The 13,791-nt window shown below is 40.6% G+C and overlaps 1 protein-coding gene across 1 annotated transcript in view; it reads right to left on the minus strand.

Annotated features, from left to right (window-relative positions):
* Nucleotides 1-3,060: 3,060 nt before the first annotated feature.
* The window catches only part of SLC22A7 (solute carrier family 22 member 7), a 199,027-nt gene continuing 188,296 nt past the window's right edge, over nucleotides 3,061-13,791 (minus strand). The window contains exon 9 of the mRNA XM_040427668.1: nucleotides 3,061-3,445. Coding sequence (XP_040283602.1) covers nucleotides 3,202-3,445 — 244 coding nt within the window. The 3' untranslated portion in view covers nucleotides 3,061-3,201. The remainder of the gene's footprint in view (nucleotides 3,446-13,791) is intronic.

Consider the following 13,791-nt stretch of genomic DNA (forward strand, 5'->3'; position numbering starts at 1 on the left):
GTTCTACACCGCTATACGGGCACAGTGTACTACACCGCTATACAGGCACAGTGTACTACACCGCTATACAGGCACAGTGTTCTACACCGCTATACGGGCACAGTGCTCTACATCGCTATACAGGCACAGTGCTCTAATGAAATTCAGATGGAATAGGATCTTTTTGGAAAAATTGGCGAATCATCCAAATCGAATTTTTGAAAAATTTGCTCATCTCTACTTATAATCTTCATAATTCATTATGTGCAGTGACCATGAACGGGTTCGCTGACACCACTTATAGCAGTGGCCGGGTCAGGTGGATAATATATCCTGTATTTGTCGTGATGCCATTTGCAGCGTGCGCAGGGTACTACCCCAGGGTCCTTCCAAGGTGTTATAACGCACGTCCCAGGTTAGGAATGCCAGAGTGGTGTAATGGTCTAAAATGTCTCTATAGGTGGTGATAATTGTGTCACGGTGTCTCCTACCTGGGTACGACCGGACTCCTGGCTCACTTGCAATAAATTTGAGTGTAGCGATAGTAGGAGTAATAGAGGAACTTTGCAGAATAAATGATGTCCAGACCTTTAGACGAAGTTCAAACGTTTCTTTACTTGACATAACTTTCATCCAAGCAGTATACAGCTTTGGTCTCTTGGTCCCAGCAGGTTTTGGCAATCATTGGCAAGAATGAGTACATCTGCTTTAAATGTGGAGCTTGCAGGATAAGTCATCTGCTTGGTAGCTCTGTAACTGTGAAAGGAATTAATCTTCTGCACTTTTCTGTACCTTCTGCTGTATGGGGACAGACTAGCTGAGGAGGAAATTGCTTCTCCTAGGACTCTGGACTTATCTCTCAGATGGATTCTCAGGGGATGCTTTCTTCCTGGAACTCTGGGGGTTGTCTGTAGTTTTCTGCTTTCTTCATCTAGCTGAGCTGCAGGTGCTCAGACTGGAAATATGGCCAAGTCTCAGCCGAGACTAGGTCCTTGCTGTCTTACCTATGCAGGGGGTCTTCTGGACACTATCGCACATCCTTCCCCAACAGGGGTGGCTGGTACACTGACTAAACTTCCTTCTTCACCCAGACTACAGGATGTGGGACCAGCCCACTTCTCCACACAGGGGGAGCCAAGCTGTAATTAACCATTTCAGCTTAGATTCACTAAACACTAAACTATACTTGCCAATGGGTTGCTGCCACCTGCTGGTATACCAGGTAAATTACATGAACGATTGCATTTAACATAGATTTATATGCACATTTGTGGAGGATATAAGCAAAATCACATCTGATGACAGTATAAAGGCTCTTAGAAGATAGTAGCGGGTAGAGGCATGTTTTCCAATTTATCCGTAAAAAATGTTGGCTGTGTGTGATTTTGGGATAATTTCTCTAGAAAAAAAGCTAAATTCTGGTTGACAACTCTGACACTGAGCCACAGACCATGGGTCACCAACCCTGTGACAAGGATCCACCCGGACTGCTGAGCTACAGACTGTGGGCTTCCAGCCTCGGACCAGGGTACCAGCCTTCTGAGAGAGAGGGACAGCTAGCTTAGGCCTTTCCTTAGCATCAAACCCTTCTTCTGCCAGGGAGGAGACTGGAGAAGCCAGCCCTATGCCTCGTCCTATGGAGGAGACTGGAGAAGCCAGCCATATGCCTCACCTCAGGGAGGAGACTGGAGAGGCCAGCCCTATGGCTCAGCTCATGGAGGAGACTGGAGAAGCCAGCCCTGTGCCTCATCTCAGGGAGGAGACAAGAGAAACCAGCCCTATGCCTCGTCTCGGGGAGGAGACTGGAGAAGCCAGCCCTATGCCTCGTCTCAGGGAGGAGACTAGAGAAACAAGCCCTATGCCTCGTCTCAGGGAGGAGACTGGAGAAGCCAGCCCTATGCCTCGCCTGTATTGTTTTGCAGTTGAGTTCCTCCAGTAAAGAAGCCCCCTGGTTTACTGCAAACCCTGACTCTCTGGACTTATTTTCCATTGGGGTGCACCACTCCGTACCATCCCTTCCGGAGAGCAGCAACACATGGTGACACCTCGACAGTGTCCAGGAGACCCAGTGTAGCGTTGGGGCCACCGCAAACCTGGCCACTGCATCCAGACATTGCAGAAACCCACACAACATGTGTCCAGAAATGGCAGCACCCTCCAGAGCATATGTCCAAACATCATGTATTCAGACATGACAGTACTCCCCTCAGCACTCAATCCGGCTCCCAGTTCCTGTCCAACACACATTCATCATTGGAGACCTCACCCTCTCTGCCACTTTTATCAGACTGTGATATCTCATGATGGGCTCCTTGGCCCCCTCTCTATTTCCTGCTCTGTGTTTGTCCCGAGTGCCACACTCCCCATACTACAGGCCAAGTGTTCAGGTCACCTTTATAGATGGGGGGAGGAGCTGTTGTCTTGTGACTGGTCTTTAACCCAGATGGACACTCCCATACTACAGGTCATACGTCCAGATCATCATTATCATACATGGGGGGGGGGGGCTGATATCTAGAGACTGGTCTGTACCCCTGATGGACATCCCCATACTACAGGTCATGTGTCCAGGTCATCATCATACATGGGAGAGGGGCCAATTTCTAATGACTGGTCTCCACCCTAGATGGACTCTCACAAACCACCCGGCTTTTTTGACAGTCAAGTAGGGACACGTTTGGTTTTTGTGCAGAACCTCCCATCACTGGCTGGGACGGGTCATGGCTGTTTCCGGTGATTGGTTGAGCAGACTTCACAACCATTTCCTGTCATGTTGAGACCATAGCAAGAGGTGCAGCAGAAACGCAACACCATCAGAACTGCAGCAGCGGGAGATCGGTCAGATGAGTATAAGTTCTGTTGTTTTTTACAGCTTGTGAAGCACCTGGGGCAACTTTTTTCTTGTCCTGGAACATCTATTTAAATATCGTCAAAAATAATCTGATTGTAGACATTGTAATGTCCAAGTTTTACCAAATAATGAAAAATGTTGAGGTCTAATATATAGGTAGGAACCAGACAGATAGTGAACTGCTGCAGAAACTGTTCATTAATGTACATTTGTTTCCCAGGTCAAAAAAAAAGACATTTACAGAAAAAATATGGACTTGGATCAAAAAGAGGGACACTTGGGAGGCATCCACTCTGTATATTGCAGGTCACGCGACCAAATCATCATCACACATGGGGGAAGGGGCTGCTTGCTAGTTACTGGGCAATTCTTTATGCGCGTGTCTCATCTGACCGGCCAGCTGCTGACTTGCTGTCTTCTACATCACTGATGAAATCCGGCAGACGGGTGTTGTGAGTCTCGGGGAGAAGATTGACTATCAGTCCACAGACTACCATCGTGATGCAGATTACCAATTGTGATAGAGGTGGCCAGATGTTATCCAGTAATTTCAGCAGTGTAGCAAGTATGACCCCAAATCTCGCCAAAAATGCTGTGTAGCCAATGCCACTTTGTCTGAAAGGAACAAAGAGGAGAGAATCAGGGAACAGAGATGGACACCAAAACCAGGGCCTCAATTTACACAAGACCATTACTTAATGGAGCAGAAAGTAACCCCGTAATATGCTGCAGTCTCCTAAATCCCCCTACCATAGATCAACGACCTAGAATCCACTATAACATCCATTACTTTTAAAGTCCCTGCCTGAGGTGAACACCAGCCACATAGACCAATCAACTCCCCCATCCCCACTCTCAGATATCGTATATAGATGAAGAGACAACCGTGAACCCAGACACCTCAAAAAGGAAGAGTCAGCCATGATCCCAGACACTTCATTAAGATGAAAAAACTCTCCATGATCCCAGACACCTGATGTAGATGGTGTTCCCCATGACCTGACAACTAATATACATGAAGATTCCACCATGATCCTGTGAAAAGTCCATCATGACCCCTGTCATTCTCTGCATGTTTTCATTTCATACATCAGATTTGTCATCGGTGAGATCAGCAAGGAAAAGGTATTATCATAATAACCTCAAAAGGATTGTCATACACAGTCAACTCCTGAAACCTCAACTGTCCTTCACATACATGGAGTCCACCATAACTTCAAAGTCAAACACACCATACAGAAGAAGAGACCACCAAGACACTATGTGTGCAACAGACTAATGGGTCCTACAGGAGGTGGCCACGCTATTTAAATATATAGCAGAATTTTTCAAGGGTCATGCGACCAGAGCGTGGCTTGAACCACCTACTGACTAACTTTTTATTTTTAATACATAAAACTTATACCTTTATTATTATTTCTATTTAAAAGTTAACACTCTAAATTGATAGTTAAAAATCCTCAGAATGAGCGGTGAGAACTGGTGTATAAATTATGTATACCTCTACTCAGTATACTCCACTGGATGGGATAGCTCCTGATAACGTTCTCAGGGCTTGCCCAAATTCCTAAACCTTTACAGCAACTTTATGTTTAGTTGCATGTGTCTCTGCTATGGAGACTCACTACGCTCATCTGACTCTAAAATGTAAAGTGCTCCTGCTTCCCTACATGTTTCGCCGAACCTTCGGCGTCCTCAGGGGATATGCAGGTTTGCAATGGAGGGGGCGGTCCCTAGATTTTAAGAGTTCGGTTTATGGGGGTCGGGTGGATGCGGCCAATCCGGACTATACTTTCAATGAATGGCGTGACTAGACGCCAATCATATTTACTTCCGTTATCAGTTACCCACGTCACCTGGTGACGTATTCTCAGACACTCCCATTTACATGCGTCACTTCCACTTCCGCCAGTGACGTGAACGGGCCTCCGATTGGTGAAGAATCCAGTCTCTATGTGGTTCCGGTGCAGGGGTGTCTACGTCATTAGTCCTTTACTGATGACGCCCATCCTCGCATCAGGCGCTTGGAGATGACGTCTATTTACAATCGTCGTCCTGTGTTACACCTACGCATGCGCCGGTACTTAGGATGCTTACAAAAATATGTTGTCCGATATTATTCAGCTATTATATCTTGTGTATGGACTAGCATATATACTTAGAAGAGTTCTTCTAGTCTACCTCTTGTGTCGCTCCACATTCTTTATTCTCTTAGAGCCAGGGGTTGAATAGTATAGACCAGAGGAGAGAGTAAAAAGAACAATACAAAAAAAGAACAAAGAAAGGGGGGGGGAGAAGGGAAGGGGGAAAGGGGGGGGGGCAAAGGGAAGGGGGAAAGGGGGGGGGGGCAAAGGGAAGGGGGAAAGGGGGGGGGGAGGGAAGGGGGAAAGGGGGAGGGAAGGGAAGGGAAGGGGTAAAGGGGGGGGGGGAAACCCTCAATTAATTATCAGATGTTCTGTTCAGTCCAAAAAATATCTTCTATTCCATAATATACTATACATTCTGTTAATCAACATTGGTATATATAGAGTATTCCTTCTTATTAAAGTAAATTATTCACTCTCTATTTTTCTATGCCTTATACCCCTCTTATATACTATTCAATTCTTTTCCCATTGGTCACTTATTATTGTATACTCTGAAAAAAATCAAAAGGTGTTCTTTTTTTCTACTTATTTTTTTATTTTTTTTATTTTTTATTTTTATTTTATTATTTTAATAGTTTTTATAGTGTGTTTTTTGTATAATATTTTATTTTATAATCTATTATTAATCAAAAACGTATTTTATTTATTTATTACTTTATTATACTGTACTAGTGCTCGTTTCTGTGTTATTTCCACTTACTTATTTCTGTCTAGTCATGATATGGACAACCTTCACCTCTGGATAGTGATACTCGATTTATATTTTAGTTGATTAATTTATTATTTTAATTTTACACTGTTTTGCATCTGATCTTTTTTTAAAAATTGCTTTCAAAATTTTTGGGGAAAAATAGATTCATTATTTTATTATTATTTTTTTATACCCCAGGAGGTTAGAATTTTTTATATTTTTCTTCTAGAAAACTAATCTCTGTTTATTTTTTTATTTTTTATGTTCTTTTTTTATTGATTTACTCTCCATTTATTTTTATCATCTACTTGTATTTATTTTATTCCTGAAAATGTGTTTTATTCTACCATTTTCTGGTTTTTTTATGATACTATGTTTTTAAATTTTTTCCTCACCCGTATTATATTTCTCTCTTAGCCTATCCTGGTCCAGAAGGGTTCTCCCTGAATGTGTTTATAGGCTCTTCTAATTTTAGATGTTATTTATTTTATTTCTTCTGATATCCGACTTCTTATTCATTTTATCCTATTCCTCTTTGGATTTTGGTAGATTTTACTACTATTCCATGATTTATATATTTATTTTATCTATTCATCCTCTTCTTCTTCTTCTTTTTCTTTTTTCAGGTATCTTCACTTCTGTGCCCGCTCTATACGGTAAGTCGTATTTTCTTCAAAGGGATCCCTCCTAAATTTTTTTTTTAGAGTATTACTATTCATCCATATTTTTTCTTTTTCATTTAATTATTCACTTCTTCTATGCCTTTTGTTTTCTTGATTATAAGAAGGAAGCGAACGTGAATCCTTCATTGAGACCATTCGGTGCTAATGACTTTAGACGGTGTATCCACCTGGTCTCTTCTTGTATTAACTTTTAAATAGTGTTAACTTTTAAATAGAAATAATAAAGGTATAAGTTTTATGTATTAAAAATAAAAAGTTAGTCAGTAGGTGGTTCAAGCCACGCTCTGGTCGCAGGACCCTTGAAAAATTCCACCAAGACACTAGACACCACATATAGAAGAAAAATCCACAACCAAAGTCACATCGTAAAAAAGAGTCCACCAAGACCCAAGATGCCTCAAGAAGATAGTGAGTCCACAATGTCTCTAGACAGCTTCATATAATAATGTCACTATGATTTCACAAACGTCTTTATATAAAGTCTATGACTCTAGGTGTTTCATATAGTTGAAGAGATCACCTTGTTATAATTAGTAGATGTACAAATGTAGTGTCAAGCCAAAAGCTAAGGGATTTGTTCGGGCAGTTCCGTCGTATACACCCTTTAACCTCTATACAGGGATCTGGAATTTGCTACAGGGAAGCCACCAGGCAACTATCTCATGGATGATAACTGGTTAATAACTGAACCACAGGGCTCAGAAACACAAGTTTAGAGCCCCATAGGGGTCAGATAAGAGTTTGTGTAAATCCATGAAACAGATCTGAGGTCAGGATTAGTGATGAGCGGGAGGTACCATATTCGATTTCGCGATATTTCGCGAATATTCGAATGAATATTCGTATTATTTTCGTCGAAATCGAATATTCGTAATTATTTTATTTTTCGCGAATAATATGCGATTAAATTAATCGTACGATTTTTTTTTTTCCTGTATAAGGCAACGTTCCTATGACTATGGCTAGGCTAATATGTGTATTTTACGAAATTTCTTAATATTGCTCTAACTTCGTCTTTTAGAATATTCATAATATTCTAAAAGACGGAGTTAGAGCAATATTACGAATATTCTAAAAGACGAAGTTAGAGCAATATTAAGAAATTTCGTAAAATACACATATTAGCCTAGCCATAGTCATAGGAACGTTGCCTTATACAGGAAAAAAAAAAAAAAAATCGTATGATTAAATTAATCGTACGTTTTTTGTTTTTTCTCCTGTATAAGGCAACGTTCCCATGACTATGGCTAGGCTAATATGTGTATTTTACGAAATTTCTTAATATTGCTCTAACTTCGTCTTTTAGAATATTCGTAATATTCTAAAAGACGGAGTTAGAGCAATATTACGAATATTCTAAAAGACGAAGTTAGAGCAATATTAAGAAATTTTGTAAAATACACATATTAGCCTAGCCATAGTCATAGGAACATTGCCTTATACAGGAAAAAAAAAATTAAAAAAAATCGTACCCTAATTGCGATATTTGAGAATAATTCGCGCTCAACACTAGTCAGGATGGACAGCAGAGGGTCAATGCAGTAAACAGGCCAGTAAACAGGCCAGTGTAAATCCATGAAACAGATCTGAGGTCAGGATGGACAGCAGAGGGTGAATGCAGTAAACAGGCCAGTAAACAGAGGTCAGTACACGTAGACCAGGACTCTGAATTCTATAAGTCAAGTTCTGACTCCAACTCCTGTATTTTATTCACTTCCAACTTCTTAATAAATTACCATTGATTTAGTATTAAAATATTTCCTGTAGTAAAATGGTGACAATCCTGTGCAAATCTAAATAGGACTAAAAGAAAAATATTCTGTCTTCCTGTCCTGAGATGACTGCAGGCATGCCAAAAGTGAGCTTCCTCCTCTAGTCTTCACTACTTACAAGTAAAAGTATTGGAACAGCATAAAGGTATAGGAGGAAGAGAAAAACATAGCAGATGTGAAAACTGATAATCTATCATGTTGAGACCCACACTACTTTCATTGTTTATAGTGTAAGGACAGGAGAGAACACAGGTAAAGTAAAAAAATGATTATCATGACTAAAAACACACTGCTTATCACTGTTTTTAATATAAGGACAAAAGAAAATATAGGAGAGGTAAAGACTGATCATCTTTCCTCACCAAAACACCCTGCTTATCACTGTTTATAATATAAGAACAGAAGATAACACAGGAGAGGTGAGAACTGATTATCTATCTCTAGAACACTCTGCTTATCACTGTTTATAGTATAAGGACAGTAAAAAAAACAGAAGAGGTGAGAACTGATTATCTATCACCACTAGAACACTCTGCTTATCACTGTGTATAGAATCAGGATAGGAGAGAACACAGGAGTGGTGAGAACTGATTGTCTGGCACTAGAACACCCTGCTTATAACTGTTTATAGTATAAGGACAGGAGAGGTGAGAACTGATTGTCTATTATCACTAGAACACCCTGCTTATCACTGTATATAGTATAAAGGCAGGAGAGAACACAGTAGAGGTGACAGAATATATATCACCACTAGAACACCCTGCTTATCACTGTTTATAGTAGAGGGACAGGAGAGAACACAGGGAAGGTAAAAACGGATTAACTATGATGACTAGAACACCCTGCTTATCACTGCTTATAGTATAAGGACAGGAAAGAACACCGGAGAGATAAAAACTGATTATCTATCACCACTAGAACACCATGCTTATCACTGTTTATAGTAAAAGGACAGGAGAGAACACGGGAGAGGTGGAAACTGATTATTTATTATCACTAGAACACCCTGCTTATCACTGTGTATAGTATCAGGGCAGGATAGAACATGGGAGAAGTAAGAACTGATTATCTAGCACTAGAACACCCTGCTTATCACTGTTTATAGTATAAGAAGATGGGAGACCACAGGAGATCTGAGGACTGATTATCATCACTAAAACACCCTGATTAAGGCTACTTTCACACTTGCGTTCAGAGCGGATCCGTCTGGTGTCTGCACAGACGGATCCGCTCCTATAATGCAGACGTTGGGATCCGTTCAGAACGGATCCGTCTGCATTATAGTTTAGAAATAATTCTAAGTGTGAAAGTTGTTCAGACGGATCCGTCCAGACTTTACATTGAAAGTCAATGATGGACGGATCAATTTGAAAATTGAGCCATATTGTGTCAACTTCAAACGGATCCGTCCCCATTGACTTACATTGTAAGTCTGGACGGATCCGTTTGCCTCCGCACGGCCAGGCGGACACCCAAACGCTGCAAGCAGCGTTCGGGTGTCCACCTGCTGAGCGGAACGGAGGCCAAACGGTGCCAGACTGATGCATTCTGAGCGGATCCGCATCCATTCAGAATGCATTGGGGCTGTACGGATGCGTTCGGGGCCGCATGTGAGAGCCTTCAAACGGAACTCACAAGTGGAGCACCGAACGCTAGTGTGAAAGTAGCCTAACACTGTTTATAGTATAAGGACAGGAGAGATGAGAACTAATTATCTTTCACTAGAACACCCTGATTACCACTGTTTATAGTATAAGGATAGGAGAGAACACAGGAGTGGTGGGAACTGATTATCTATCATCACTAGAACATCCTGTTTATCACTGTGTATAGTATAAGGACAGGAGAGAACACAGGAGAGGTGAGAACTGATTATCTATCACCACTAGAACACCCTGCTTATCACTGTTTATTGTAAAAGGACAGGAGAGAACACAGGAGAGGCGAGGACTGATTATCTATCACCACTAAAACACCATGCTTGTCACTGATTATAGCAGGAGAGAACACAAAGATGGTAAGAAATTATTATCTATGATCACTAGAACACCCTGATTATCACTGGTTATAGTATAAGGACAGAAAAGAACACAGGAGAGGTCAGAACTGATTATCTATCACCATTAGAACATACTTCTTATCACTGTGTAAAGTATCAGGACAGTAGAGAACACGGGAGGAGTGAGAACTGATTATCTATTACTATAACACCCTGCTTATAACTGTTTAAAGTATAAAAACTGGGGAGAACATAGAATATGTGAGGACTGATTATCTATCATCACTAGAAAACCCTGCTTAACACTGTTTATAGTATACGGACAGGTGAGAACATACGAGAGGTGAGAAATGATTATCTATCACCACTAGAACACACTGTTTCTCACTGTTTATAGTATAAGGACAGGATAGAACACAGGAGAAATGCGAATTGATTATCTATCACAAGAACACCCTGCTTATTACTATTTATAGTACAAGAACTGGGGAGAACACAGTAGATGTGAGGACTGATTATCTATTATCACTAGAACACCCTGCTTAACATTTTTTATAGTATACGGACAGGAGAGAACACAAGAAAGGTGAGAACTAATTATCTATCACTAGAACACCCTGCTTACCACTGTTTATAGTATAAGGACAGGAGAGGTGAGAACTGATTATCTATCATCACTAGAGCACCCTGCTCATCACTGTTTATAGTATAAGGACAGGGGAAAACACACTAGAGGTGAGAACTGGTTATCTATCATCACTAGAACACACTGCTTATCACTTTTTATAGTATAAGGACAGGAGAGGTGAGAACTGATTATCTATCACTAGAACATCCTGCTTCTCACTATTTATAGAATAAGGAAAGGAGAGTACACAGGAGAGGTGAGACCTGATTATCCTAAATCACTAGAAGACCCTGCTTATCACTGTTTATAGTATAAGGACAGGAGAGAACACATAAGAGGTGAGAACTGATTATCTATCACCACTAGAACACTCTGCTTATCACTGTTTATAGAATAAGGACAGAAGACAACAGAGGAGAGGTGAGAACTGATTATCTATCACTAGAACACCCTGCTTATCATTGTTTATAGAATAAGGACAGGAGAGAACACATAAGAGGTGGGAACTAATTATCTATCATCACTAGAACACCTTGCTTATCACTGTATATAGTATAAGGACAGGAGAGAACACAGGGTAGGCGAGAACTGATTATCTATCATCACCAGAACACCCTGCTTATCACTGTGTATAGTATCAGGAAAGGAGAGTACACAGGAGAGGTGAGACCTGATTATCTTTAATCACTAGAACACCCTGCTTATCTTTGTTTATAGTATAAGGACAGGAGAGAACATAGGAGAAGTGAGAACTGATTATCATCACTAGAACACCCTGATTATCACTGTGTATAGTATAAGGACAATGGAGAGCACAGGAGAGGTGAGACCTGATTATCTTTAATCACTAGAACACCCTGCTTATCACTGTTTATAGTATAAGGACAGGAGACTACACAGTAGAGGTGATAACTAATTATCTATCATCACTAGAACACCCTGCTTATCACTGTATATAGTATAAGGACAGGAGAGAACATAGGAGAGGTGAGAACTGATTATCATCACTAGAACACCCTGCTTATCACTGTGTAAAGTAAAAGGACAATGGAGAGCACAGGAGAGGTGAGAACTGATTATCTGTCATCACTAGAACACCCTCCTTATCACTGTGTATAGTATAAGGACAATGGAGAGCACAGGAGAGGTGAGAACTGATTATCATCACTAGAACACCCTGCTTATCACTGTGTATAGTATCAGGAAAGGAGAGTACACAGGAGAGGTGAGACCTGATTATCTTTAATCACTAAAACACCCTGCTTATCACTGTTTATAGTATCAGGACAGGAGAGAACATAGGAGAGGTGAGAACTGATTATCATCACTAGAACACCCTGCTTATCACTGTGTATAGTATAAGGACAACTGAGAGCACAGGAGAGGTGAGAACTGATTATCTATCATCACTAGAACACCCTGCTTATCACTGTGTATAGTATAAGCAAAGAAGAGTACACAGGAGAGGTGAGACCTGATTATCTTTAATCACTAGAACACCCTGCTTATCACTGTTTATAGTATAAGGACAGGAGACTACACAGTAGAGGTGAGAACTGATTAACTATCATCACTAGAACACCATGCTTATCACGGCTTATAGTATAAGGACAGTAGAGAACACAGGAGACGTGAAAACAGATTTTATATCACCATTAGAACACTCTGCTTTTCACTGTTTATAGTATAAGGACAGGAGAGAACACATAATAGGTGAGAACTAATTATCTATCATCACTAGAACACCCTGCTTATCACTGTATATAGTATAAGGACAGGAGAGAACACAGGATAGGTGAGAACTGATTATCTATCATCAGTAGAACACCCTGCTTATCACTGTGTATAGTGTCAGAACAAGAGCGATTACGGGAGAAGTGATAACTAATTATCTTTAAATAGAACACCCTGCTTATCACTTTTTATAGTTTACGGACAGAAGAGAATACACGAGAGGTGAGAATGTATAATCTATCACTAAAACACCCTGCTTACCACTGTTTATAGTATAAGAACAGGAGAGAACCCAGGAGTGGTGGGAACTGATTAGCTTTCACTAGAACTCCCTACTTATCACTGTGTATAGTATAAGGACAGGAAAGAACACAGGAGAGGTGAGAACTGATTATCTATCACCACTAAAACACCCTGCTTATCACTGTTTATTGTAAAAGGACAGGAGAGAACACAATAGAGGTGAGGACTGATTATCTATCACCACTAAAACACCCTGCTTGTCACAGTTTATGGTAAAAGGACAGGAGAGAACACAAAGATGGTAAGAAATTATGATCTATGATCACTAGAACACCCTGATTATCACTGGTTATAGTATAAGGACAGGAAAGAACACAGGAGCGGTCAGAACTGATTATCTATCACCATTAGAACATACTGATTACCACTGTGTATAGTATCAGGACAGTAGAGAACACGGGAGGAGTGAGAACTGATTATCTATTACTATAACACCTTGCTTTTTACTGTTTATAGTATAAGAACTGGGGAGAACATAGAATATGTGAGGACTGATTATCTATCACCACTAGAACACACTGTTTCTCACTGTTTATAGTATAAGGACAGGAGAGTACACAGGAGAGATGAGAATTGATTATCTATCACAAGGACACCCTGCTTATTACTATTTATAGTACAAGAACTGGGGAGAACACAGTAGATGTGAGGACTGATTATCTTTTATCACTAGAACACCCTGCTTAACATTTTTTTTAGTATACGGACAGGAGAGAACACAAGAAAGGTGAGAACTGATTATCCATCACCAATATTACACACTGCTTTTCACTGTTTATGGTATAAGGACAGGAGAGAACACAGGAGAGGTGAGAACTGATTATCTATCACTAGAACACCCTGCTTACCACTGTTTATAGTATAAGGACAGGAGAGGTGAGAACTGATTATCTATCATCACTAGAGCACCCTGCTTATCACTGTTTATAGTATCAGGACAGGAGAATACACACTAGAGGTGAGAACTGGTTATCTATCACCACTAGAACACACTGTTTCTCACT

This window comes from Bufo bufo, chromosome 4, assembly GCF_905171765.1.
Source record: "Bufo bufo chromosome 4, aBufBuf1.1, whole genome shotgun sequence".
NCBI classification, from domain to species: Eukaryota; Metazoa; Chordata; class Amphibia; order Anura; family Bufonidae; genus Bufo; species Bufo bufo.